At 36.7% G+C, this 27,960-nt stretch overlaps 2 protein-coding genes across 2 annotated transcripts; one reads left to right on the forward strand and one right to left on the reverse strand.

The window, feature by feature from the left end:
- Positions 1 to 40: 40 nt before the first annotated feature.
- LOC6651806 (facilitated trehalose transporter Tret1) lies at positions 41 to 1,872 on the forward strand. Its single transcript, XM_002074288.3, has 6 exons — positions 41 to 144; positions 204 to 433; positions 497 to 627; positions 771 to 1,102; positions 1,153 to 1,565; positions 1,622 to 1,872. The coding sequence occupies exons 1-6, from the start codon at positions 66 to 68 to the stop codon at positions 1,820 to 1,822; spliced, it is 1,386 nt and encodes a 461-aa protein (XP_002074324.3). The 5' UTR covers positions 41 to 65; the 3' UTR covers positions 1,823 to 1,872.
- Positions 1,841 to 27,898, reverse strand: LOC6651807 (ABC transporter G family member 21). Its single transcript, XM_023180924.2, has 8 exons — positions 27,252 to 27,898; positions 5,175 to 5,447; positions 4,580 to 4,991; positions 4,229 to 4,484; positions 3,456 to 4,136; positions 3,237 to 3,393; positions 2,910 to 3,176; positions 1,841 to 2,844 (listed from the first exon to the last, which is right to left on the reverse strand). Exons 1-8 carry the CDS (start codon positions 27,692 to 27,694, stop codon positions 2,649 to 2,651), a joined length of 2,685 nt encoding a protein of 894 aa, XP_023036692.2. The 5' UTR covers positions 27,695 to 27,898; the 3' UTR covers positions 1,841 to 2,648.
- Between the last annotated feature and the right edge of the window lie 62 nt (positions 27,899 to 27,960).

The raw sequence follows: 27,960 nt of genomic DNA on the forward strand, positions 1-27,960 counted from the left end.
TGCCATCTGTTCTCAGTTATTAGATACTATTCGACTAAAGCACAACTAACTTTTCAGAAATCAAAATGCTGCAGAGACTTATTCAACGACCAAATTGCCTTTTAAATGTTAGAAATCGACATCAATTTCTCACTGCATTGTTGGGTAGGAATTTTAGTTCGATTCATATTATCCCAGTTACCAATTAGCATCATTTTATCTAGTCAATCTTATGGCCATTTCACATGGCATAGGTGTGGGCTGGCTTTCGCCGACTCTAAGGAAATTGCAGTCACAGGACTCTCCGGTTGGTTTCACGCTCAACGTCAATGAAATATCCTGGGTTGGCGCCATGTTGGGTCTCGGTGCTGTTACGGGTAACGTTCTACTGGGCTGCCTAATTGGCCGTTTAGGCAGCAAATTGTGCCTTCTATTCTTGGCCTTTCCAAATACGGTAATTTTCCAGTGGAAAATGCATTCAATTGTGACTTAACTTGTATTCTGCCTATCTTTGCAGTGCTTTTGGCTATTGGTTTACTTTGCTGAGAGTGTGGAATATCTCTATGTGGCTCGTCTTTTGGCTGGCATCTCTAGCGGTGGCATGTACATTGTTCATCCCATTTTCCTTAGTGAGATTTCAAGTGCTAAGTAAGTACATAGCAAAATTGGATAAAATTGATTGAGTTAGCTCAAAGCAAAGAACATTGAAAATCTTTGTCTGAGCTTTAGTTCTGCCATTTGGTAAAAGTTAAAAGATAGTTATTATTAATAAATTATTTTATTTTTTTCAGTATTCGCGGTACCTTGTCATCTATGTTAATGCTGTATATGAACATGGGAGTATTACTGGGTTACATATTTTCCACTCATTTACCTTACTTTCTGATAACATGGCTGGTAATATGTTGTCCCATCGCATACTTTCTTTCTGTACTCTTTTTTGTGAAGGAATCACCCATGCATCTGATACGGAAGGGCAGAGTAACAGAGGCTCATAAATCATTCCGATACTATAAGAACATCAAAGACGATGATCATGAAATGGATAATGAATTCGAAGCCATGAGAATTGCTCTGACTAAAGGAAATCAATTGGAAGATGCCTTGACACTTAAGGATTTTTGTAAGTATTGCCACTGCATGAGTAATCAGTTGATAATGCGAATCTTTCAGGTACGCCTGCTGCGGTCAAGGCTTATGGTATTGGCTTGGTCTTGATAATGACCAATCAGTTCAGTTGCCTGTTTCCCATGATTAACTATATGTCAGATATTTTTGCCCAGTCGGGCAGCACAATGGATCCCAATTTTTGTTCAATTATCATTGGAGCAGTACAAATATTGGGCACCTATGGCACTACCCTACTCTGTGACATTTGTGGACGGAAATTGCTGCTCCTGGTGTCTACTGCGGGAGTTACTGTCAGTCTAATCGCCTTTGGCTTCTTCACCCACTACGCTGGCATCTATGATTTGCGGGAATTGAGCTGGGTACCCCTAGTTTTGATGTCTCTGTATATATTTCTTGGTAATATTGGATTGATTGGCTGCTTCTTTGTGTGCCTTGTCGAAATATTTCCTCTCAAGGTGAGTGAAAAAATTACGACTGGAGTTATGTTGGTAAACCTAGAATCATATTCTAGATTCGAGCCAAAGCTGCGTCAATTGCCATTGTTCTAACCAGTTGTGTGGTTTCCTTATTACTATTGATTTTTCCACTCTGCCTCGCCCACTGGGGCATCTCGGCAACAATGTGGTCATGTGCGGGAATTACTGGCGGTGGTTTCTGCTTCCTTTTGCCCTTCCTCAAAGAGACCAAAGGCAAATCCATGCTTGATGATTGAGAGACTCTTGCATTTAAATATTTCATATATGGTATATTTTAAATAAATTTAATTACATATAATTAGTTAATATATAAACAAAATACAATTTATGCAATATGTTTTATACAAAAAATATTTCTTGATAGTGTATATTGTTTCTTTTTTTTTACTTGTTGTGTGTGTGGTTTTTGTTGTTGTTGTTTTAGGCATAGGTTTTAAAACTAATTAAAAAACTAGCACACTAAATCACAGTATATTTTCCCAAGTGAAAAACAAAAAAAAATTTGCAAGAAAAAAATGAAGAAAATTGTACAAAAACTAATAGAAATTTTTGTGGTTTATGGTGGTAATTGAATAGACATTTTCTCGCTTTTGTTTCCTTTAAAATGCAACATTAAAACTTTAAACTTTTGTTTGTTTGCAATCCGTTCTGTTGATTTGGATTTCACATAGCAAATCGCAGTAATAATAATTAGAAATATATATATAGGTAAATATAACTATATTAATTGTAGAATGAATGGCTAACAATTAAAAAATACGCATAAAACAAAACAACATTTGCCGTTTACAGAATGCAACACAAACATTTATCTCGTTTCACATGAGCTAAATGTAATTAACATATATGTATGTATATATATCGATGATATATGTACATATATAGTTTTTTTTATCTATATATTTAGTATATAATTGTGTGGCTTGAATATAACTTGAATCACAAAATTGGCGCAAAAACTTTGTTCAACAAAAGAAAATAACAATTACGTATCACTGGTTCGTTGTCTGCATTTTCTTTTCTCTCTCTCTCTCTCTCTTGTCCACGGATTTCTTTCTTTTTTCACGTCTTTTTGGGACATCGCAGATACCGAAGCACCGCATAGCCCAGGCAACGGAACACCAGAAAGAACATCATCAATATGAGTGTATTCAGCCAGAGCGGTGATGTTGAGTTTTGTGCTTTGAGTATTTCCTCATATGGAATGAATTCGTTTGTCTGCTGTTTGCATATCTCGTAGCTGCTAGGCGAACCGCAACTGTAGAAAAAACAGAATCAAATCAAAAATCAATTGATTATATAATGTGTTAGCTAATAGTTTACCTAATGGGTGGACCCTCACTAAATTCCAATATTTGCATATTCTGATATGCATAGTGTATCATCGAGGTATAACGTATCCAGCTAAGACCCTCCGGAATGCGTGACGATAGATAGCCGCCAAAGAGCTGTGTGGCAAGTGTGTAGAGTGCACTAAGGGTTATGCTTACATTCATGTCCATGCAACAGGCTCCAATGAAAAAGCCCACACTCTGGGCCACAATTGTATTGAGCAGCAAGAAGATGAGCATCAGAAAGAAAAGCTTAACACTGCAGCAGAACAAAAATGTCTGTTAACAATTCGTAGCATACTTTCAGGGGTGAACTTACCTAGTGCATCCTAGCATGGGATAGCTAATCATGAGGTAGACAGTAGGCAGCGTTATAACCAATGGCAATTCGGCACACATTTTGGCCAGATAATAGGCGGACAAACGATACGCACCCGAACGTCGCTCCTTACTAATCACCTCACGCTCTGCGGGGACTGCAAATCAATCAGATTAATACAACTGTATGTTCATCTGATCTGATCTGTTTGTAACTCACATGAATTCAAAGCCCCAAACAGGGCAAAGAGCATCCAATATGTTTGCGAGAAGAACATCCAACCCTGCAAATCATGCAGAAACTCCTCTGTGCGTGGCAATTGAAACCAAATAGCACCGGCCATCAATGCCAGCCCAATAGTCTGAAACCAATTCAGTTTGGAGAGCATTCGCGGCTTGGCTTCCTTGAAATTGCGGCTGGATAGTACACAGAACTGGGTATGAAAGCGGGTGGGATATGATAGCCAATCCTCGTCATTAGCCTTGTTCTTCCTTTTGTTTGGCGAATTGCCAGACGAAGCCGAGGTCGACAAGGCCGTGGAAGTGCAGGATGTGGTGCAAGAGGTAGAGCTATTGCAATCACTGGATGCACAGGAACTGAAGTTCGATTGCGAATCGGCGGCACCGCACCAAACTAAATGCTGAGAAGCTTCCTCCTCTTCAGTTTCACCCACATGACACACATGGCCATTCGTGCTGTGATGTAGATTCTCATAATGATGATGCGGTTGATGATGATGGTGCTGATTGTAATAGTTGTTGAGAATGTCATTAATTAGTAGAGTGTCGGACTGCTGCTTGGTTTGAATGCAATTCCGATTCAAATAGTTGCCATTCTGCGTTTCTTTGGAGGCTATGAAAAGTTTCTCTCTAATATCTGGATGCGATTTCAATTGCTCCACTGCCACACAAAAACAGATAGATAAACGAAAGAGAGAAAATATGCTAGTTAATTGTTTATAATTAGTTTTTGCAGCTTTCTTCTTTACTTACAGACAAAATCGGCGGGATTGTAGTGGGGCTTAATTGTCACTCCAATATCCTCAAAATGTCTATAGATGTTGTTCACCTCGCCAAAGTAAGCGGTTCGGCCCTGATGTAACAGCAATAACTTATCAAACATATGAAACATCTGTGATGAAGGCTGATGTACGCTTATCACAATGGTTTTCTGCTCCAGCTGGGCATAGCGTTTGAGCACCTTCATCAGTGAGATGGCCGAATGACTGTCAAGGCCGGAGGTGGGCTCCTATCAGAGAGAGAGAGAGAGAGAGAGACAAAGAGAGTGAAATCACATTAAAAGAGAACATCAAAAAGAGAGTGCAAATCACACAATTCTCTTACATCTAAGAGCATGAGCAACGGATTCGTCAGCAACTCGCAGGCAATATTCGCTCTCTTCTTCTCGCCCCCAGAGAGACCACGATTCATGTAGTCCCCAAACTTGGTCTGCTGGCAGCAGGTCAATTCCAGGGTCTCCAGTATATGATCAACCAGACGCATTTTCTCAACACGTGCCATCGATTCGGGTAACCTTAGTAGAGCCGTATACATCACCGTCTCCCTCAGTGTCAGTTGGGGAAAGAAGATCTCCTCCTGTAGGACATATCCGATGCGACGTCGCCATTTCTTTGATAAGGGCTCTCGATTCAAGTAAACACTTCCGCTATCGAAATGCCGCTGGCCACTGAGGCAGTCCAAGAGTGTGGTCTTACCACTACCCGAGGGTCCCATTATGGCCAAAACTTCGCAAGGACTGCACCAAGAGAGTGTGCCGAAGAGAGAGAGTGAGAAATAGAGAGAGCGCGTGCAAGAGGGCAAGTAGCGGAAACGAAACGAAAACGAAGAAAGATTCTTGGTTAAGTTCACTGGTTCAGTGGGTTTTCAGTTTATATACATATGTTGGCAGTTGCTTCTTCTGTCTCTGTGTGTGTGTTACCTGACTAATCCACTCACATCGGAAAGTATTTTGCGTTCATTGTGAAAGACGTTTAAATTCTGAAATGTCAACTGAAGCGTTGGTTGTTGTTGTTGTTGTTGTTGCTGGGTCGAGTGCTGCTGCTGGCGATGATGATGATGATGATGATGTTGCTGCTGTGCCTGTGGGTGATTATTGTGCTGTTGGGTGTTGTGGTGATTTGACAGCATATCTGTTGGCTTATGTGATGATGACGAGTTGATAAAAGGATAATCCAAAGATGCCACCGGAGCACTGTAATGATAAAAAAATATGTTTGCTGTTTAATACAAATATTTTAATAACGTAAATATTGTAAATCTTTTATAACAGCTCCAAAAGAGCTGAAATGGGATCTTGAAATCAAAATCAAACAAATTGTTTATCATTTTCTATTGATTAACAAAAATAACAAAGTTGGTTAAATGCATTTATCAAAATCTCCAATAAATAATAGATTGGAAAATTTTCAATTATTTTGCAAATCACAAATACAATCTCAAAGTGCATTTTACTTTCGTACAAAATTTCCTTATCATTACAATTTTATTATTATAATTTCTTTTCTTTTGCTGGGTTTATTTTTATATTTTGCAGTCGTTTAACTTATAACGGCAAACAAATTAACAGTAACAAAACAAATATCAAGCTTTTGTTAATATTAAACAAAAAGTCAATGTACCACTCTACCCCACACACACACACACACACACGCACACAGAGGGAAAAAGAAAAAGTAAAATCAGAGTTTCCTAAAGTTGCCTCAGTCTGGATGGCGGTGGGAGTGGAGAGTATGGGGGGTATGGGGGGTATGGGGGATAGGGAATGGAATAAAATACAAAAACAAATTTCTTGCCTCAGTCCGAGGCCGTGCGTCGTCTGTCTCACTGTCAACTGTTATCGCCGATATCATATGTGTGGCGATGGCATTATCACACACACACACACACACACACTGAAAAAGGCAGAGAAAGAACAACAGAGAGCGTGAGTGAACGAGACAGAGCAACAGAAAGGGAGCTGCGTATTCTCTCGGTCAATGCTTCGACTTCACTCCTACTACATACATGCAAACAGACACACACACACCACGCTGCATACACACATATACATACAGAAAGGCCTGGACTAAAGAGTCAATAGCCTCTGGTACACTGATGCGACGGCGGTGCCATGGATCGAAAGAGTGCTCATACCCTAGGACCAATCGAAGGGCTATGCCAAATAACGCCCAAAGCCTAGAGTTTGAGAAAGAAATAATTTTGATAGAGCAATGGAAACGTCTCCAAACTTTGCGATGTTAAGATGTTTAATATCGCAATGAGATGGTGTTGATGGTTTTGATGAATTTTTAATTTATATTATATAATAAAGTCCCATTTAAACATATCCTTCACGTCGGATAGGACTTGAAGGAGTGAAAAATCCCACTCAATAATTTTATCGATAGCTTTTCACTCATTTGACACTCAAATGACAATCAATTGATTATCAAACAACTTTGGAAGAACATAAGGAAGTGTATTGACCTTGGCCAAAGTTGGCTTACTAAATGTTAACTTTGATTTTACCAACTTTATCAACCTTGCCGAATTCTACAACTACTGAAAAAGAAACTCAACGAAATCAAAAACTTTTTTGGCCAACTAGAAGAACAATTCTTAATTTAAACATAAAATGTAAATTTTTTTTTGGTTCGCTTTTGATTGGAAAAAAGTAAATAGAGAGCCGGAGCGTCCGACCATCCGACCGTCCGACCGTGTGCCCGCCTACCGGGCAGAGTGCATTGAACCGCAAATGTGCGTGCGTGTGAGAGCAGAAATAACAGAAGCAACACCAACAACAACAACAACAACAACGTCGACGTCAGTCTCCAAGTGGGGGTCAATGCAGTCAGCGTCAGCCAGCAGAGAATGAGGAGAGAGAGAGAAAGAACAATGCACACAAACACACACGCGTAAACAGAGAGACACAAAGTGTAGCAGAATGACAGCCCAAGAGGCAGAGAGAGAGAGAGAGAGAGAGGGTGAGAGGAAAACATAGAGAGATACGTACGCACATGCAAAGTATCTCTGCTGCCTGCCCAGTAAAAATCGCACAAGTTTCATATTATTGCAACAACAATCGAACATGTCCGGGTTTGATTAACCCAAAGGACCGTACAGCAAACGACTTAAAATTTTGCAAAAGCAAGTGAAAAAGTTTCTAAAATATATAAAACAACAAGGCAAGAAAGCTTTCTAATGAAATAACCTAAACTTAGGTATTTCAGTTAGTAACTTAACAGATTGGTCCTCTACATGGGACAATACGATTTTGTCATCAACAGTAAAATACCAACTATCGCTTTGTCCATCCTACTAAAATTATATATATGTATATGTATATATATATATATTAATATATTTCATTACAGATTATAGTTAAGATTTCATTTCTTTAAAAAAAAACCTATCCCAAGTTATATACATACATACATAGGGGAGAGTGGGGCTAATCGGCGCATTTTTTTTAACCCTTCATATATCCTGATCGGGAGCTCGTATCCTCTCATATGAGCACTTAAATGAAAGTTTAATTCATTGTCCAACTATTGATCAAAGATGCATTTCGATATAATTTACCGTTACAAAGCTATAGCGGTTTTTTTGAACACACCCCAAATTGGTTGTCAAAAATCGCGGGGCAATGTGGCGCATCGGCGTTTTACAAGTTTTTTATATAAAAAAAAAGATTTTTCAAAAAAAAACTAAATATAGTCTAATATTAAAAAACTTGTTTTATAAAAAAACTTTTTTTTTTCACCATCAATGTTGATTGGTTTAAACTTTCAATTATGATTGTTAATTTCATCGTTTGTATGGCAGTTATATGATATAGTATTCTTATCCGTCTGATTCTGGCAAATGTACTGTTTTTATCAATAACTAGTTTATATATCGGACTTTTATTCAAATATAGTTATGATTTTAAAACGCCATATTTAAATTTCAACTAGTGCGCTACTTTGCCCCACCCTTAGTTTTAGCATTTTAAACTAAATATTTTAAAAACGTGTTATTTCGGATACTACGAATGGGATACGTTTAAGTTCATGATCCAAATATAGCCAACCAAAACGCGATCTTAGGACACTTATCACTTTTTGGATCGTGCTATTATATTTCAAGATAATTTGACTACGCCGGATTGCCCCATGCGCCGATTAGCCCCACTCTCCCCTATGTGTCACTTAATTGCAATTGTTGTTTCTCTTCCTTAACCAATTAATGTATATAAATAATTTCAATTACTAGAACATATGATTTCTCATTGAATCAGTATTGTTTTGTAAACATGTTGAAATCATATGCTTGATAAATTACATTGAAGGTAAAGTTGAAATTAAAGTGTATTAAAACGTAAAAAATATAAAAACGACCTCTGAAATATATTGTTCCTTGAGGAATGGAATGGGTAGGTACTTAATTACATAGTTTTCCTTTGTTTGGGTTTTTTCTCTCATCTGAACTACCAATTCAAAACATTCGACTTTATGTCTTTAGGCTTTGTTTTCTTTTAATTACAAATGTATGTGTGTATTACATATGTATGTATGTAGTTCTCAACCTATTATGCAAAATTAACTTTTGCCTTCTGGGTAAAATATTTTCTGCAACAAAATCACTTTTCTACTTTTTTTGATTGACTACCACGTGCCACTGACTAAGGGGAATTCCCTCCACTTTGCTATGGGTGTTCCCATAAGACTTTGGCCCTCTTTTTTTAATAAAGTAAAGTTTCTGCCAGGTCAAATCGTTTTGCACTTATACATTCTCATTCTTAATGTGTTGACCTATATTCAAGTACCTTGGGATTTGTGCAAATTCAACACTTTAATCAGAACTCAGCTGGCGATGCACGTGCCGTCATTGGGTCACACGATTTAAATAAAGCCGATATTTGTATATATGTGCTTATATATTCTTATATATTTTTTGTGATATATTTTCTTGGAAAAAAAGGTATTTTTAGTTTTCTTTTTCTTACTTCTGTGAACTTTCATTCGTATTGAGTTTGAGTTTGACTTCAATTTTGTTGCATTAGCTATGTGACTTACCTCACGTAGGCCAGGCCAATAGAAACTTGCAACTATATTTTGAATTAAAGTGTCAGAATATGCTTTATAAAGATTTCTATATATTTTTGGAAAGTAGCTACCAAAAAAGAAAAACAAAAACATAAAAATTCATTTCGAGATTTCTATTTGATTTGACGTCAGGCTGCGATCGGTCCAGCGAAAGTGTTCAACTCTAAAACTATGTATATAATCAACATAAAACTAAATGCAAAACAAAATCAAAAGCAACAAAAACCAATTCGCAAAATACAAAAAAAAAAAAGTATTTTGCACAAACAAAAACACTCACTAGCTCTTATTTATTTGGAGATTCATCATTGGTTATTAGGCGGATGAGAATGAATAGACAAAGCAGCTACAGAACAAAAACGTTGACAAGTTTTTGAAAGCTACAGCGATTAGCCCATTGTAATCGAAAGGGTATATTAATTTTATCTAGAAGTTTGCCATAACAGACTTTAGATATCATTAGACCGAACTACTTGCACTTGACTTCAAAACTTTTAACTATTTAATGCTTCGAAGAATTTTTGATCTCATTTGAATGTCAATTAAATTATTATTAATTTTCTAAATTTGATTTAGATAATAGTGGATTAAAACATACATTTCCATTCCACCCATTCCTAATTGATCCAATATTTTCATAATTCAATACAATAAAAAGTGCTTCAGCTAAATACAAACCTAAAGCAACAGTAACAAACATTTAGCCATTGCGTTTAGGTAAAAAGAAAACCATTACCTAAACCAATTTCCAAGTTATATTTGACTTTGTAATAACCAGCAAAGCATTGACCAAGTAACCAAGAAACTTAATAGTTTATTAACCCAAAGTCCAAGATTTAAGCAAACCAACTATGATGCCATTTTGGCTCTCAATTAAGGCTAAAACAAAAAAAAAAATTGGAAAAAGAAAACAACAGAAAACCCAAATCTTAAAGTTAGTTGATATTGTTGTTGTTGTTGTTGTTGTTGCTGGGGGACTGGCTTCTTGAATACGCAAAAAGGTTATTGACTCTTTACAACCAAGCCAAAACAGACGCAAAAAAAAAAATAAATAAATAAAAATAATATAATTCACACACAATCAAAGAGCGAGATGGCATACAACAATGTGGTGGCATGAAAGAGATGGGCAAGCAAACTGACAGAAATTACGTGAAAGTTTTCGGCATTGCATATATAATCCAATTCATATAAGTAGTAAATCCACATACAAACAAAACAAAAAAAAAGGAAACACAATCAAAAGAGAAGAATGAAAAAAATACATTTTTGAAATTCTTATCTCTTGTTGTTATAAATTATTATTATATTCCCATATTACTACTATTATTATTATTATTTTTTGGTTTAGTATTAATATGAATACATTGACCGATATTAAAACAGATGATCACACGGTAGAACCCACCCAGAGCCAAAGTTCATTGACAGTTGGTTGTTGTTGTTGTAGTTGGTGTTAAAGTTTTTTTTTCCTTTTTTTTTGGGTTTTTGTTGTCGAAATAAAAGCAAATTTCAATATAAATAGACAAAAAACAAAATGATTTAAAAGAATTGGGTCACTGAATTTGAGCAATTTATTTGATGTTTTTTAATTAGTTCCTAAACAAAATTCTTTATTTTTGTCAGGCGACTATCAATACCCAGTCCAACAACAAAGGCCAAAAAAGGGTATTTTAGGATTGCCAAAATGTAAATGGAAATTTATTCATCGTTAGACTCTGCTTATTACTTGGCTACTTAAGTTATTACTCTAAGTATACTAAAACCCATCAGCAGCATCTAAAACTGTCTCTAAATCTGACTTTGCGTAAAGGGTAACTTGAAGTCGGCGAAATGACTTAACGTTTCGACTGGTTTGTGTTTGTCTTAAAGCTATGACCATGCTCAATTGCCTTTTTTTTATTTGCGTCTTTTTTTTTTTGCTTTTTCTTTGTTTTTTTTTTTATTCTTTGACTTTTTGGCGTGTTACTGACCCAATTCTTTTGGCATTTTTTTGTAGTTTTTTTTCCTTTTCGTATTTTGTTTTTTTTTTATTTGGTCATTTCTTTTTGATTTGTTATTTATTGCTGGCTTAATTTGTGTTGCCGGCCCACTCCGTCTCTGACTCTTCTCTCTCTCTCTCTCTCTGTGTCACTGTCTATGTCTGTGGCAAGTATTCAAATTTTTGTGTAGTTTTGGCATGACAAATGTGCATAGAACTGGAATTGGAAATGCAGGCCAAGTTTTTTGGATCTGGATCTGGTTAGCTAACTGGCACAAGCAATCAAGTAACCAAGCAAATGCCTAACTAACCGCAAACATGTCGTATACGTAATTTATGCATGCATATCAAAAGCATATTCATATCAACCAGTTCTCTGTCATATGTGGGTGTTAACTCTTCTCTCATTCGTGTTTTTTTTCTTCTCTCTTTTCCACTCGCTTTGCTGTGGTTCTTTCTTCTTGGCTAAATTGAATTGGAAAGGCTAAGGGGAAGTTAAAATGTAGATAGAAGTCGACGAAGTGATGGGGGCGATAGAAAGCAGAACTTCTACTTGTATCAAAACTACTTTCTGATCTCAGTTGACCAACTTTGGCGAAACTAGCAGCACACAGACACACACACACACACACACACACACGCATACAACTTAAGATTCAAGACCAAGAAAAATGTAAGGAGAGTTAGAAAGAATATGGAAGTTGTTTGGGGCAGTTTAAAAACTCCCAGAAGTAGACTCTCATTTTTGTAAACAATTTAATCGACAGTAGATAATTACTAATCCTTAGCAATGTGTCAAAATTTGTAAAGGAAATTTACTTGTAACTTAAATTTGGTACAAAGTTCTTTTCTGTAAAGTTAAACATTTTAATTTTTTAAGTAAAGCCCTCCCAATACTCTTTGTTATTGGGGATAGGACATCGCTTATTGCTTAGAATCATTTGCATTATATTGCGAAAGTTATGCATAAAAGTTTGCAAAACTCATTTAAACATTAAAATTGGATTAGTTGCAAAGAAGTTAAATTACGAAATATGAAAAAAAAAACAATTTATGTATGTTGGCTGACCTTCATACCCCTGTCCTCTTGAAATGTCCTTAAATCTTTTAATGTATCTCTCCAGTTGCCTGCTAGTTGACACTGTCAACCATTTGCCATGTGGCAAATGTTATGCAACTCAACTTGTGGCATGTAATTGAAATGTGGGGTCAAAACCATTTCGTTGCGGGCGGCAAGCCAACTGCAGCGGCAAAAGGCAACAGCAAAAAAAAACCCAGTTAAGTCAAGTGGCTCACTTGTTTGGCATGGAGTGAAGCGGTTTTTGTTTATTTGTTTTTTTTTTTTTTTATCTGATGGGGCAGAGGAAGCAAATATCGCGCATACGCCATGTGTGTGTGTGTATGCAAGTGTGAGTCTCTCTAAGTCTGTCTGACTGTCTATTTGTCAGTTGGTTCAAGTTGCAATAAAGATTCAAAACGCAGATGAAGTTGTTGCTGCTGCTGCTGTTACTGTCGTGACTTTTCACGAGATATATTGCAAAATGAAACAAGAAAGCGCTTTCTTCTTTTTAGCTTCAGCCCCTGGTCCCGATCCCGGGCTGGCTTGGCTTGGCTTGGCTTGGCTTGGCTTGACTTGGCTTAACTTGGGCTGCGGTTTCACGAAACTAAGCAACAAACGAGCCAGCGAATGAACGAACTTTCACGTCATTGTGTGGTAATTAGCTGGAAAAGGTGAATGGTGGAAAGAGGGCGAGGGGTTGGAATTTTGCTTCCTAGTTTGCAATTGATTGGCATCTCTCCCTCTACCCACTCTAACTTTATCTCCATCTCAACTGGGGCATCTTTCTTTAGAAACATTAAAACCTCAACTTGGATAGTGTGTGTATAATTTAGCATATTAATTGACACAATTTCTTGTTCTCTATACTACAGCACCCTGTCCATCTACCTCCCTCCCTTCCACCCGCCACTCTACATACATATGTATCTCTTTCTTACGCACTTTCTCTCATCGCCTCAAGAAACTTTATGAACTATGTAAAAAAGAGAGACAAAATGAAAGAAATATTGCAAAAATGTCATATGAGAAAGCAGAAACTAAAATATAAGTTAGATAGATAACTAGAGTCTTAGTGCAATTTGATTGGCTGGAAAGCGCCACGGCAAATGGGTCATCGATTCGATGAAAAACAAACTTAATATACAGATGCAAATACAATATTTATTACATCACCTCATTTAACAGTTCATTATTAAAAAGGAAATATAATGCAAATATCGCCATATATAAGTAAATATGTATATGAGAAACTGCATATACAAAAACAAACCTCATATGCATTGTGAATTAGTTATGCAAATATTGAATATGCAACTGAGTGCAGTTAACGTTATGGAACGGAAATAACCTCATAATGGAAAAAACTTCAACTAATGGCAAGTACATTGGCTCACAATTTACAAAAAACTAACTACTACTACCTACTATACTTGGTTTTTGATTTTTTCAATCAAAGTCGGCAGATGTTTTGTACAAATATTAAAAATTGCATTTCGAATTTGTGAGGATACTAAAAGTATGAGTTGAAACACTCGACGTTTCTCAGTTCAAACTTTCCTAGGCCGTGGCAAAAGTAAATCAAATTCTGAAGAGATCTAGACTAAATCTGTTCAAATTAGGAAATTTGATTGAAAATTACATAATATTTAAGAATTTCTGTAAAATAATAAAGTTGGTGTGAGAAAAAGTTCAAGAAAGTTAAAATTCACAAAATGTGTAACTTGTGAGCTTTGGAACTAATATTTATTTAATCAAACAATAGATGTTATTTCAAGTCAATTAACTAAGCAGATAGATATTAAGTTGCTTAATCCCTTTTGCTTTTGTTGGCTCTCTAACTTATATTTAAGGCCAAGCCTTGAAAATTCACAAATTCAATTTTCCTTTAATTCCTTTGGAAATGTTTAATTAGGCGTCTGTTCAAAGGAAATTCTCAGCCATTGTATATTAATGCCCATATAGACAATAATCGACAATAATCCTTTTGCAAACCAAATGCCAGTGATTGTGAGCCAACAACATTTGTGTTAACCATTTATCTTGACTAAGGGAAATCCTCTTATTTGTCAAATATTTATATGCTTAAAGGGAAAACTGGGCAATTAAAATGAAATTTATTTCTCTTTCTCTTTCAATATATCAGACTGGCATATTCTCTATTGACATACATATCTTCCGCCATCTCTCCGTTTCTCTCCCTTGAAGTGGACTGGTCACAAGTTGACAGCTGAGTGATAACAGCGCGTGCCACAAATGAGACAAATGCTGAGACTTTGCTTGCAACAATGGAGGAGGAAGAAGAAGACGAAGCGTTAATCACTAGTATTTAGTGGTTATGTATGTGCACAACAAACAAAGATGCAACCCACACCAATTGCCAAGATAGAGAGTGACGGAGATGAAGGGAGGCGGGAGAGAGGTAGAAAGAGATCGAGAGAAAATCTGTAGTGAAACTTGGGGAAAAAGTCGACACAAAAATGTCTCCGACTGCTGCGGAAAATGAGGCAAAAATTGTCATAAACAATGCAATAAGCAGATATGTACAACTAAGTCGGGGGTGCTTGGGTAAAAAGAAAAACTGAAGAGAAATGTCTAGGTGGAAAGGTGTGTATGTGTGTGTGTGTGTGTGTGTGTGTGTGTAAAATGTAAAGCCAACGAACAATAATAATTTTTGGAAAATTGTTTTTCTCTTTTCCGTTTTGTTTTGTTTTTTAGGTTTAGCAAATTTCTTTTCTGTCTGGCTCTGTCTCTGTCTATGTCTCTGGCCTTGCCTGCAACAGCTGTCAAAATGACATTTCAAGTGTTTTCGCTGTTTTGTGCTGAGTGAGCCAATTTTTGGTGTGAAATACGCTAAGTAAACCAATTAAATGTACAATGAACTTTTTTTTCTTTCTGCTAGATTTGTAAACATAATGATACATGCGGCTGGGGGGAGAGGAAGGGAGGAAATCCCATGGACGGAGATTAGAACTTCGCTACAGGGATTTCACATGCTTCTTGTTATTTGATAAAAATTAATATTAAATATCAAGGAAGCTAACATCGGCTATGCCGAAGTTTATATACCCTTGCAGTCCTTGGTAATAATAATTTTACACGTTCAAAATTTGTTTTCTGCAACTCAATTCATCAATATACAAACAAAACAATTTTACTCTCTATTTTACAATTATTTTACAATCACATATGTTAATTTCATAGCATACTCCGATTTTTATGAAAATGTTTCTTCTAGTTCTTTGTGACCTATATGATATAGTCGTCCGATCCTGACGGTTTTCATACTTTATTTTTCCCGGGTAATAAAAAACCCCGAAAAAAAATTTCAGCCCGATAGCTCTTAAGACGGCTGAGTAAAACGCATTCGCACAGACGGACGGACAGACGGACATGGCTATATCAACTCAGCTTCTCATGCTGATCAAGAATATATATACTTTATGGGGTCGGAAACGTCGCCTTCTGTGCGTTACAAACATCTGACCAATTTTATGATACCCTCTGCAAGGGTATAAAAATTAAGAAGGTTTCCGCAACTTTTAATTACTTAATTCCCGATGTCTCCTCAATTTTAATCACATATTTATTGTCCATATTGGTCAATCGATTCTGCTATGTACATCCAACGTGACTCAACTATTTTTGAGAACTATCCATTTGCAGGTTCGTTGTTGATCTTCTCTGTTTAGTTGGCCTTTTTTGTCAGCATATTTAACCCATATTCAACCTAATTAACTCAATCTCATAACGACCAAACAAACTCTATAAATATAGCTTATTTTCTTAACGCTTTTCTGTTCTGTGGGCGTTTTTATTACGTTCCAAATATGATTTTAATATGTGTTATTATTTACAATTTTTTTTTTCTTTTTTCTTTTTGGTTTTTTGTTGTTCACGTTTCGCATTCGCCCATTTGGCAAATAGCCTAATTAATGGGTTCAGTCGCAACATCCCCATCTCCGGTCTCTTTTGGTCTCCGATTTCAAGTCATTATTGTTATTACATATACATATACATATGTGTGTAATTTTTGGGCGTAGTTGTTAAGAAATAAAAAGCCAAAAACGCATACCAACAAATTGGCTAGTTGTGAGAAAGTTCAGACAGATTTGCAAGAAAGGCTTGTATAATAATTACTTTATTGGCTTATTTTGGCGGAAGCCGACTTTAAAAGAGATCGTCAAAGATTTATATAACATATTCGCCATTTCATGAGTGGAATAGTCGTAGTTTGCTGACATTTAAAGTCATCTTTGTGTGTCTGTTCATTGAGTTCCTATTTAACGTATACATACGTAAGTATGTGTGTATGTTTGAGTCTCTTTGGTCCGTGTCTGAAGTCAATAAAAATGCAAAAATTACTGCAAGTAGCGAATAGACGCCAAGTGATCCAAGAGAGCATCGTTTGGAAGTCATCACAAAGGGACAAGGGAGTGGATAAACAAAATGCAAAACAGTACACAGCAAAGGAAAAATCAAAAGGGGAGAATTCTGTAGGGCCAAATTAAGACCAACGAAGTTAAGATACCCTCAAGACCATATACTATTGGAAAAAAATCTTATTTATGTTTATGCATTACTTCAATTGGATAAAGTTATCGAAACTGTCAGAGGAAGAAAGCAAAATCTCAACCAATTATTAGTGTAGACTAAAGACAACGACTCAAAGACTCACTTGAAAGATATCGGCCCAAACACTTGTTAGCCTCACGTATGAAATCGATTTGAGAAATTAATAATTTACAAGTTTTCAATAAGCTAAAAGTAAGACTTAAAAACCTTAAAACCTGCAGTCTAATTTTGCTACATTTGACTCGAAATTGTTTTACAATATTTGAGACTCAATCCGTTTCACTCTACAAAGTCTCTTATGTGCAAATAGTATTTAAAGCTAATTGTAAATATGTTTTTTCTTCTCTTTTACAACAACTCGACAAAAAGTTTTCATGTCTTTCAATAATGCGATGGCTAATAAAATTCATATGGCACATTTATGGGGCAAGGGTATACAAAATACATAAACTCCCCAGCCAAGCAACCACCCCCAACCCCAACCCCAACCCTTCCCCAGTCCGCCCACATCTAGCTTGTGTACAATGAAATACACATAGAATGAAACTAAATGAAATGCAGCAAAAAAGGAGAGGAAAAAAACAAAAAACAAAAATGCAATGCAAAGCTGGAAAAACAAACAAACAAAATGACGATGACGAGCGGCTTGGCCAAAGGCAACACAGAACTTGGCCCGAGCGGCGTGAAGAGGCCGTAGAGAAGGAGGAGATGGAGGAGGAGAAACGTTAAGAAACACATAAAAATGAAAAAAGCAACAACAACAGAAAAATACAAAAACGTGCGAATGGCGCTCTATGCGCAGCAGCGACGCCAGCCGCGACTTTGGCGTGGGGCCGGGCCATTGAACCTGCCAAGTAGAGCTCAGAATTGGCGAAAGTGAAGACCCACTGCCGCGAGCCAAGAAGAGAGATAGACAGAGAGAGAGGGAGAGAGAGAGAGACAAACACACGCACTCTCACAGAGAAAGAGAGAGAGAGAGAGAGAGTGAGTAGACGCATAGCGATCCAGAGACACGAAGAGCTGCTTCTGCCGATGACGCAGTAGTCGTCAAACAATACAAAATTCAAAAGCAGATGATGGTGCAGAAATAGCCAGAAAAGCGATTAGAAGAAGAGTCTTCCAAAGATGGGGAGAGCCAGCCGCCACCTAACTTGCCACACACTAAATCTCCGACTGACTGACCGACTGACTGACTGACAAACATTTGGTTCATCATCATCATCTTTATCATTATCCTCTCGATGATTATCTTAATGCATTTGTTTCTTGGAAGAAAACCGAAATAAAAAGCAAAGAGCCAAAGGAAGAGAAGGTGCTGATGGTGGAGAGGGAGGTGGAGAAAGAGAAAGAAAACGAGAGACAAAAAAGATTGTTGATCACATCACCACAAAACAATGAACAACACACAACAACAAAAAAACGCAATTTGTTTAAAATGTAGGTCTATAGGTTTCTTTCGAGAAACCCCCATGTGGAAGTCGACAATGGGAAACGAAGCCGGCTAACAACAACAGCAATCAAATAGACCCGGCTAACACCGACATACAACAACACCAATACAACCTTAGTCAAGTCACAATTGCCAGAGAGCAACAGAGTGAGTGAGAGAGCGAGATAGTGAGAGCGAGGAAGACAGAGAGTGAGAAAAGCAGACATGAGGAGGAAACATCATTTGACCAAGTCTCTTAACATTTATTGTTCACCATGCGATTACACTGAGAGCAATTTGTGGTGAAATGTATTTAGAAGAAGAAGACACCACTGTAATACCGTTATGTTTCACTCAAAATACTGAAACAATGGACCAATCTTACAAATTCGAAGGCATTAGGTAATAAGGTGAATGAACTTTGTTAAAAATGAATCAGTCAGGTGGTCGGTAGAATATACAGGAATCCCTGCTAAAGAAGAAGATCGCTTAATTAAAAGAAATGTAGAGCAGTCCTTTAGAGTATCACCTCAAGAACTTCCAAAACAAGGATTTGCAACAATCCCAACTTCGGCTGTAACTGCCCCTTCTCAAATAGGCATTTATTACGTCAAACAATATGCACTCAAACATTTATAGACAGAACTGTGTAAAACAAACTTAACACAAAATAAATAAATTACATATTCATATTTGTCTCGCTATGTGTAGTAATTACTAGCGAAACTGGAACAAATGTATTTGCAAACTTATGTGATAAAATGTTTCGTTATGCTGATCAATGTTCCAGTCCGGCAAATCTAATGCAAATTGAAATACATTACCTAGTTTAATAATAACATCAGAAATTCTGAATGGAGAAAAAATTACTTTGTGGGTGTCTTGAAAATTTGTCACTAAACATTTTTTGAAAGGAATGTTCAAAAATTATTTCAGTGTATTGAGAACACTTTAGCACCGACATCAGAAGGAACAAGAGCAAATACAAACATTTGTCTCGCTTTATAGGAGTTTAGTTTGTCAGAGTAGTGTCAAAGGGAATAGTAACAGCAAAGGGGGGCAAGGGAGGGAGAGTGAGTGGTGTGGAATTGTTGTTAGAGCTCTTAGCCACAACGACTTAGGGTTATTAGCCGCCTTTTGTGGACGTTATTGTTGTTGTTGTTGGTGGTGCTTGATGATATTTAGATTCTTTTGTCGTCTTTTTGGATGCTGCCAGTTGCCAGTTGGCCAGTTGTTGATCTTAATGAGAGTCCCAAAAGGCTCCAATCTTCGACGAATAATGTACGAGTGTGTGTAAATGTGAATGTGAGTATGAGTACCGATGAGTATTTGTATTTGTATTTGTGTTTGTACAAGTTAGCAGAACGAACACAAAAAATACAGAAATGCAACTCATAAACTTGGGCATTTGATGATGTTGAAGCGCCTTAAAAGCAAAATCATTTCGTTTGCCTTTATTTATTTATTCTGGCCTAATGCCACACATACACATACACACACACACACTCAGCCACACACACACACAAAGAAACAAAAGTAAACCAAAGCAATTTGCTTTATGGACTGAAGTTTGTTTCGGTCTCAAACCGAAAATGCATTTTGGAGAGGTTTCGACGTTTTTCTGTATGTGTGTTGTTTTTTTTTTTTTTTCTTGAGGTTTTTATGATTTAATATTGTCGCTGGTGGTCAGCTGTGTCTCTGACTGGGCCAAAAGGATAGTTAGACAAAATGTTTTATGTGCGTGTTATGCAACACTTTTTGCATTAACAATTAACAAATGTATTTTAGACGCCATCCAGACTAGACGGTTCCATGTTGTTGTATATTTTTATGATGGAAAATTTACCTGCAACAAAACGAAAAAAAAAAAACAAACTTTAAGTAGGCAGTAAAATAAAACTTTAGCTACTAATATCTACAAGCATTTGGCCAATCATTATAAAGGAGCAGGCAATATTATAGATAGATCGAATAGATCTTAAGACAGTTCCATATATAAATAACACAATATGTACAATAAATGCAAAAAAGAATATCGAAATAAGTTGTTACTCTAATACCATGATAATATCGATCGTTCGCAAACTAGAACAGGTCGATTTTTATTTCGCCTGCTTCAGTTGTTTTTCCCACTCAATTTTCTGGTTGCTTGCTAGAAATAATTTCTATAATTTATGGGCAACAATAATTCCGAACATATTAAACAATAATAGATTAGACAAAACCATTCGGAATCGGGAATAAGAACAAAATCTGTTTCAATATGGAGAACACATTTTATGCAATCGGTTAACTGATTTCATTTTTTTTTACAGTTCCTGTTAATTTTCAGGCTACAACAATGAAAATCACAATGCGTATGCATAATGTCAAAAATCGTGTATACGCCATGTGGTTTGGCAATAAAAAAATATATATTTGGAAAATTTACTGCAATACAGGGAACGACAAAGAGTGAAAGAGAGAGGAGAAGAGAGTGAGAGCGAGAAGGTAGTTAGTAGAAAGAGAAAAAGTTCAAGAACGTTCATTTGGCATGAACTTGTAAAGGTCATTAAATTTGCAGCAATAGAAGCGAATGCAACCGCCGCCTTCACATCCACCGCCAAACAGGCAACCACACCGCCAAACCATTAGCAACCACCAGCAACAACAACAACAACAACAAGAATAATAGCCACAATAATAGCAACAACGTCCATATATGTATATGTATATACATATATAAGAAGAAAAAAAGCCGGCAACAACAAAAAATATGACAGCTGCTTCGCAGCTTCAGCTGCAACCGCAATTTAAACTAATAACTTGCAACAACAACAATAATAATAAACAACAATGGCAATGACAATAATTTATTTTTGAATTAATTTTTATTCGTTTGCAGCAACAACAACAATAGCAACTAAAGTACAAAACAACAACAACAACAACGTGCAACTTTCAACTACAGAGATTGGCCAAAGTGTGACCACATTGAAGCAAACACACCCCAAAAATAATAAAAACTAGCAAGGTTCGATTCTAGTATCGAAAAGGTAATAACCAGATTGAACCTTACTCGAGTGAATGTCATAAATAAAGTTGTTAACTAACAATAAGAATAGATAAAATGATTAATAACTCTTTGCTCTAATTAAGGCAATGGGGTTGTAAATGATTTGAATACTTTTTCACTCTGACATGGCACTTAAAATTTAATTACAAAAGAAACTACAAAGTTTACTTGAAATTTGTTCAGCTTGGACTGATGATAACTATTGCATATAATATAGATTACAATTCTAGCTGGACTCGTTCCATTTATAGAAATATCATTTTATGGCCGTCAGTTGATTGGCCTTTTGGTTGTAGTTCACATGGTTTGCCCCACTGTGTCTAGTTCAGAGTTGTCGCATTTATTCTCGACGTGGTGACTGTGACTGTGACAGTGACAGTTGTCAAAGAGCAACGCCAACGTTGGCCTCCATTGCAGTTCTTCGTCTCCTCCGACGTCCCATCATCCCCGGGCACATCCTACAGTCATAGACGTCCCCCTTCTTGCCGTCGCCGCCACTGCCCCCCTCCATGCATACTCCACAGTCCCATTGTAAGCCATCAACGCCCGCGCACACGTGTGTCATTCGTTCTCCCTTTCTCTTGTACTCACTCCCGCTCGCTTGCTCTTACTTGTGTGTTATTGACACTGTACGCCTAACGGTAGATAAAACCCAAACGCGGGACTCGACACTGCGATAACTTACAATGTATGCAACTAGCAGCGGCAGCGGCAACGGCAGCGGCAGCGGCAGCAGAGGAGACCTATGCAGCTGCAGCTCTGCCTCTATTTAATTTTCTATTCTAGATTAAATTATAATAAATTGCATTTCTTTTTTGTCGCTCTCCACACCCCACCCCACCCCACCCCTCACACCGTTCTCCATCGAGCATCACCCATTTTTTTTTTTTTTGTATTTTTTTGCATTGCGCAATTCGCTTTCCTGTTTTGGTGTCGTCTGTGGCAATTTGTTTTGTCATGTCTCCTCCTTCGGTATGCGGCGTCGTCGGGGCTTCTGTCTCTCCCCGTGTCTCGCACCCTGACCACCACCCCCACTTACAACCGCTCTAGATTAGATGCTGCCAATAAGATGATGCCAACTAGATGAACTGCATCTGGACGCCCACACAATAGATAATTTCATATGACATGAATGTGACAGGGGAAAACAGTTGCTAACTGACAAAAAGTTTCTGTCATAAATTTCTAGGCACACATTTGATTTTCTAAATAAATGCTTAATGACAAATTTGTTGGGAAATAATTGTTTCATTTCGGAATGAAGCGATATTCCGAAATTTTATAGTTCTTCTCTCTATTCTAATCCATTTTCTCACCGATAGTTGCCACATTTAGAAATGCCATCAGTTGAATTTGTTTTTATTCGCATAACAAAAATGCTGCCATTAAAATTAAGCGCAAGGACATTAACCCCCTTTTTATAGCATCTTTCCCACCTTAGATTAGAAAAAAAAGCAAAATTAAACAATAGATTTGACAGTTCAGAAAGGAATAGACAGCTGCGAGCCCAAAGACCGATCTTCAGGGTTTTGCAAATTCTGAGAAAAAGCTTTTTTATTTATTTTTTTAATAGACCAGCTGCAATAGACCCTTTTCGTACCTGCTTTAAACAAATTTCTATTCTTCTTTCTATCCTTTGTGAAAATAGGTCATCTACCTAAGAATGGCAGGAAACCCGACATTCGAGAAACTAGCCAAAATCATACAAATTGTAGGCAAAGCAAAAAAAAACCCGGAATCCAATCCATTCAAACAAAATCAACCCAACCCAAGTCAATTTAATTCAAATTCAAACTGAAATTCAAACTCGAATTCAAATTCAAGCAAATGCGCCATTTAAAGTTTGCCTGTTATTATTTCCATCAATTGGTTCCAATCTATGTGTGTGTGTGTTTGTTGTGCCTGTTATCAAGCCAAAAACTTGACCTACATACAACTTAACAACCGGTTATCTTTTGGGTCACTTCAAGCATCAAGTTTCCTTACTTAAGGGTTGCAAAATGTAATTTTTTAGAACTTTTTTGGCTACGCAAAATAATTTTCAGCAAATGTTTTTCCACTACTGTTCAAATCCAAAGTTCTAGTTGAGCTTGACTTTTTTTTTTACTTCCAAATAAAAAAATAAAAATATTTATACGATTTTCATAACACCTTATCTAATATCTCTAAAATCAATAAATTATGATGAAGTCATCTTCAAAATAAGGTCAAATTAAAAGAAAGCTTTCTTACTGAACATAGAAGCTTTCTCCAATGTTATGTAAATGTTCTCAATCATTCATCAATTGCATCATTGAAACACCTAAATATATATATAAGTATGTGTTGTATACATATATTTATTTATACTTATGTATTTTCGTTGCCATTGTTTCGGAGAAGAGCCTAACCCAGGTCGCCGCCGGCTGCTGCTGCTTCTTGGACTTCAATTTGGCAAAGTTGTATACAATTGTGTAGGCGTGTGGCAGTTGGGCCTCTTCCCCCTTCTATCCACTCTCCACCACCCTCAATCACTAGGCATGCCCGATAAAGTTTCCAATAAATAAGAAACAAAAGAAAAACAGAAAAAAAAAACAGGCCCACAAAAACTAAACGAAATGTTTGTGTTTGCATTTTGCCTTTTCAGAGTTCAACAAACTTTAATCGCACATTAACCGCTTGAAAATTCAAAAAAGAACAATAAACCAAAAACAAAAAAACCAACAAGAAACACACACAAAAATTTGATCCGAACCAATTGGACAGAAGCAGAATCAGAATCAACATCAAAACCAGAACATGAAATGCTATGAAAGGGACTGCCATGGCGGACTGGTACAGAGTTCTGCATCTGATGGAGCTGGTGGTTGAATTTTACCAAAAAAAAAAACACTCTGTAAACAAGAAACTACAGAAAAATACATAAATCGGGAAAATGTGAAATTTGATTTTTCAGATGCACAGATGTTGAATATCCAAGTAAGGAGAGCTGATTATTTAATGACATTTAGACAGAACGAATTGCTGATAATCAAAAAGAATCACCCAAAGAATCGAAGCAATTTCCACCACTTCTGGCCCCAGAATAGTAAAAATGGGGGAAAAAACAAAAAACTATTATGAAAGGTTCCAAATTTGTATGTTGTAGAATTTTAGTTTTTATAATTTGTTATTCGATAGTTACAATTAGATTAAACAGCATCAGAATGCACTCATTGATATCAGCAAGTTGATAATATTTTTAGTATAATAATAATAACTTTTAGATCATAAGGAAACAACAAAGTCGCATCGAAACAAGGAAGGATATATGTATGTATATTCGAAATTCGCGACGATCTAAAAAATCTTAAATCTGATTTCATTTCATTTTTTTGTTCATCTTGCAAAATACATTACTAATTACGTGTTCTGAACCTTACATAAATGCCTTCTGGGTAGATTACAAAATGTCAAATTTCGACAAGAAAAACTTTATTACCAAATGTTTCTTTTTTTATTTTTGGAAATTTTTGGTTAGCCATAATTGTACCTTATGGCCACATTACTGTCTGTACAGGAAATGAACACAGAACATTCCCAGTTTGACCCAAAGAGATCTTCTGTTTTATTCGTTCGTTTTGAGCGTGGTTAACTTATTCCTGTTAACTGATTGGCTCCCTGATTCTGTCCCAAATTCCTGCAACATGTTGCTGATGATGTGTATTTTTTTGGTCTCTTTTTTTTTTTTTTTTGTTTTTTGTATTGGGGCTGCAGTTGTTGTTGTTTCACGTCTGCCAGCTGCCCAAATCGAGGCATCAAGCTTTCCTCTTTTGCTTCTTCTGTTTCTTTGGCTCCAGTTGCTGCAACATAAAAACTGGGTCAACTGTGAACCAATTTTGCCAGGCAAAAATTGCGACAACAAAAAAAAAGAAGCAAAAACAAAAAAAAAAGTAAAAGAAACTGTAATAATCACAAGAGGCAGCATCGGCGGCAGCAGCAACATTACTTGCAGCAATATCGGCGGCAAAAGCGAAAATAAAACGTGCCACAAAAAGAAAAATATAAAATAAAATGCATTTAAATTGCTCTGCCAACAAAAGTCGAGCAAAGTCGAGAACTTGGATTACGAATTCTTCTTTTGTCGGGTAACAACAGTGAGTGCAAGAAGTGCATCTACCATCTACCATCTAGCATCACACCACAACATCTGCACACTTAACTGGGAGACGACATTGAGTGCACTTTAAATCGCATAATAATTGAAAAATTTATGTTAAATGCATATAATGAAGTTGCCATCCCCCATCTCTCCCCTCCACCCACAATCGCACTTGACAATGTACTCATTGTAATTTAATTTACTTAATTTACCAATACGAACAGAAAATAAAAACCAAAAAAAAAACACGCCAACAGATAATTGAATAGTTGGAATAATCCGAAACGGAGTCGAAGTTGCAATCTGTGGGGTAATATAATGTCAGTCTGAGAACTGGCCTGTCATTTAGTCAGTCAAACTGAGATCTCAGGTCTCCAGTCTCTCAAGTCTCTCACAAGTGACAACGAATTAAAATAAATAATTGAAATTGCAAAGTCAAGAAAACTAGAAACTCAAGCAAAACTTAAAACTTCAACTGTAAAAAGGAACAATACGAAAATTGCAACAGATCTACAACAAAATGGCAATGATTATGTTTTTTTTTTTTCTCGCGATTTTATCCGTATTTATCTCTCTAAAGTTTAATTGAGCGCAAAATGTAAAGGGCAAACAAATTGTGAAACGAATTGAAATGCAAATTCGAGTGTCATAGAAGGTTTTTTTTTTGGGTAAATTGTTCAACATACTTTTTGTTCGTTCGTTCCTTCAGAGCTTAGTCATGCATATGTTCTAATCTAAGAGATATCAGAGTAAAGTCTATAACTTAACAGTTCTTTCGCCTTTCAACGCATCACCAATGTTCTGCGATTTGACAATATCTGGTAGTTGGGTACAAGTTCAAGCTCAAGTACAATGGATCAAGTCATGATGCTTATCTATATTCATATTATTTTCTTAAAAATTCTTGAAAAATAGTGGTATTAAAATTTATTGATGGAAAATTAAGATTCTTTCATCGCACAACTATTTTACTTGAAAATTTAGCATTCCCTAGCAAAATAAAGAACAAATCAAGCTTAATCTGCTTTATCTCAATGGGCCACTTCGGAAAAGAAAAATAAATAGTTAAGAACGAAATTAGGGGAAATAAATACCAAAGCTTTCTATGCGAATAATTTCACCACAAAATTTGGGTTATTTGGCTTTTGGAGTCTCACACACTGGCTCGAAGAGTATGTAAGAAAAACTGCATAAGACGTTGTTGCAACAACAAGAAACGCAGCAAGCAACAACAACAAGAATTACAAAAAAAAAAAAAAAAAACAAAATTAAATTTTTCAAGCAAAAACAGAACTAAGAAAAAAAAATTCTGAGCCAGGAGCAGGTTTTTGGATATGTTGTTATTGCAGTTTGCATTCAGCTCAATGATGGGCAAAAGTTGGCTGGGGAGGAGGCGGTGGGGGGAAATGTTCATGTCATTGTATAGGTGTGTGTGTGTGTGTGTAAGTCGACTGAATATCCTGCATTTTACAGCCCCAAATCTGACAGTAAACTGCAACAGCAGCAGCAACAGGAGAAGTAGCAGCTGTTTACTTTACACTTTTTAAATTATGCGTATATATTTTTCTGTTCTGAAGTCAAGAAGACACTGAGAGAAAAATCTATAATGGGTAAACCTTTTCCTAGGCCCCTTCATCCATATTTGTGTGTGTTTTTGTATTAAATTGGGTCAATACTTAAAACGAATTGATTGATATAATTTGATGTACTCACCTTTTGGCATCAACTAAGATGCTTTTGACCATATTTGTTGATGATGTTAGATTATCCGTACTTGGTATAGTTGTTTGTGATGTCTGTGTAAACTCTGAGGATGTTGAGCTGGAAGATGATGATGATGACGACGACGACGACGACGATGACGAAGAGGATGACGTCTGGTTGCTCGTTGTTACTGGATTGTTGCTGGCTGCCTCTGCAATTTCGATTGCAGTGGCTGATGCGGTTGTAGTTGTCGGCGGCGGCGGCGAATCGACTTCAATTTGTAGGCGACAATCGACGGCGGCAACAATTTTGGCCAGATTGCGTCGACTGCTATTGCCGGTGGCATTTACCAACGGTACCTGCTCCGTTTGCTGCTCATTTTCGTTGTCTGATGCCATCATATCACTAGGCTCAACACTTTCCACCACGCCAACCATCAAATTCATTGGCATTTTTTCGTAATGAATCGCAGACTGAATCGGAATCGAAGTTGGAGTCGTTGTTGTTGTTGGAGTCGAAGCTGGTGTTGGAATTGAAGTCAGAGACGTAGTCGTAGTTAACCTGAACGTTTCACACTTTGCCTTTTTCTTGGCTTTCAATTCTTCAGGTTCCTTTGGAATTTTTTGAATTTTTGTTGTTGTTTTCTTGCGCTGCTGTTGCTGCTGGGGCAGAGGAGCAACAACAACAACAACTGTTTCCTGTTTAGCTGGCAGTTGTT

The sequence above is a fragment of the Drosophila willistoni genome, assembly GCF_018902025.1.
Source record: "Drosophila willistoni isolate 14030-0811.24 chromosome 2R unlocalized genomic scaffold, UCI_dwil_1.1 Seg167, whole genome shotgun sequence".
Classification (NCBI taxonomy): Eukaryota; Metazoa; Arthropoda; class Insecta; order Diptera; family Drosophilidae; genus Drosophila; species Drosophila willistoni.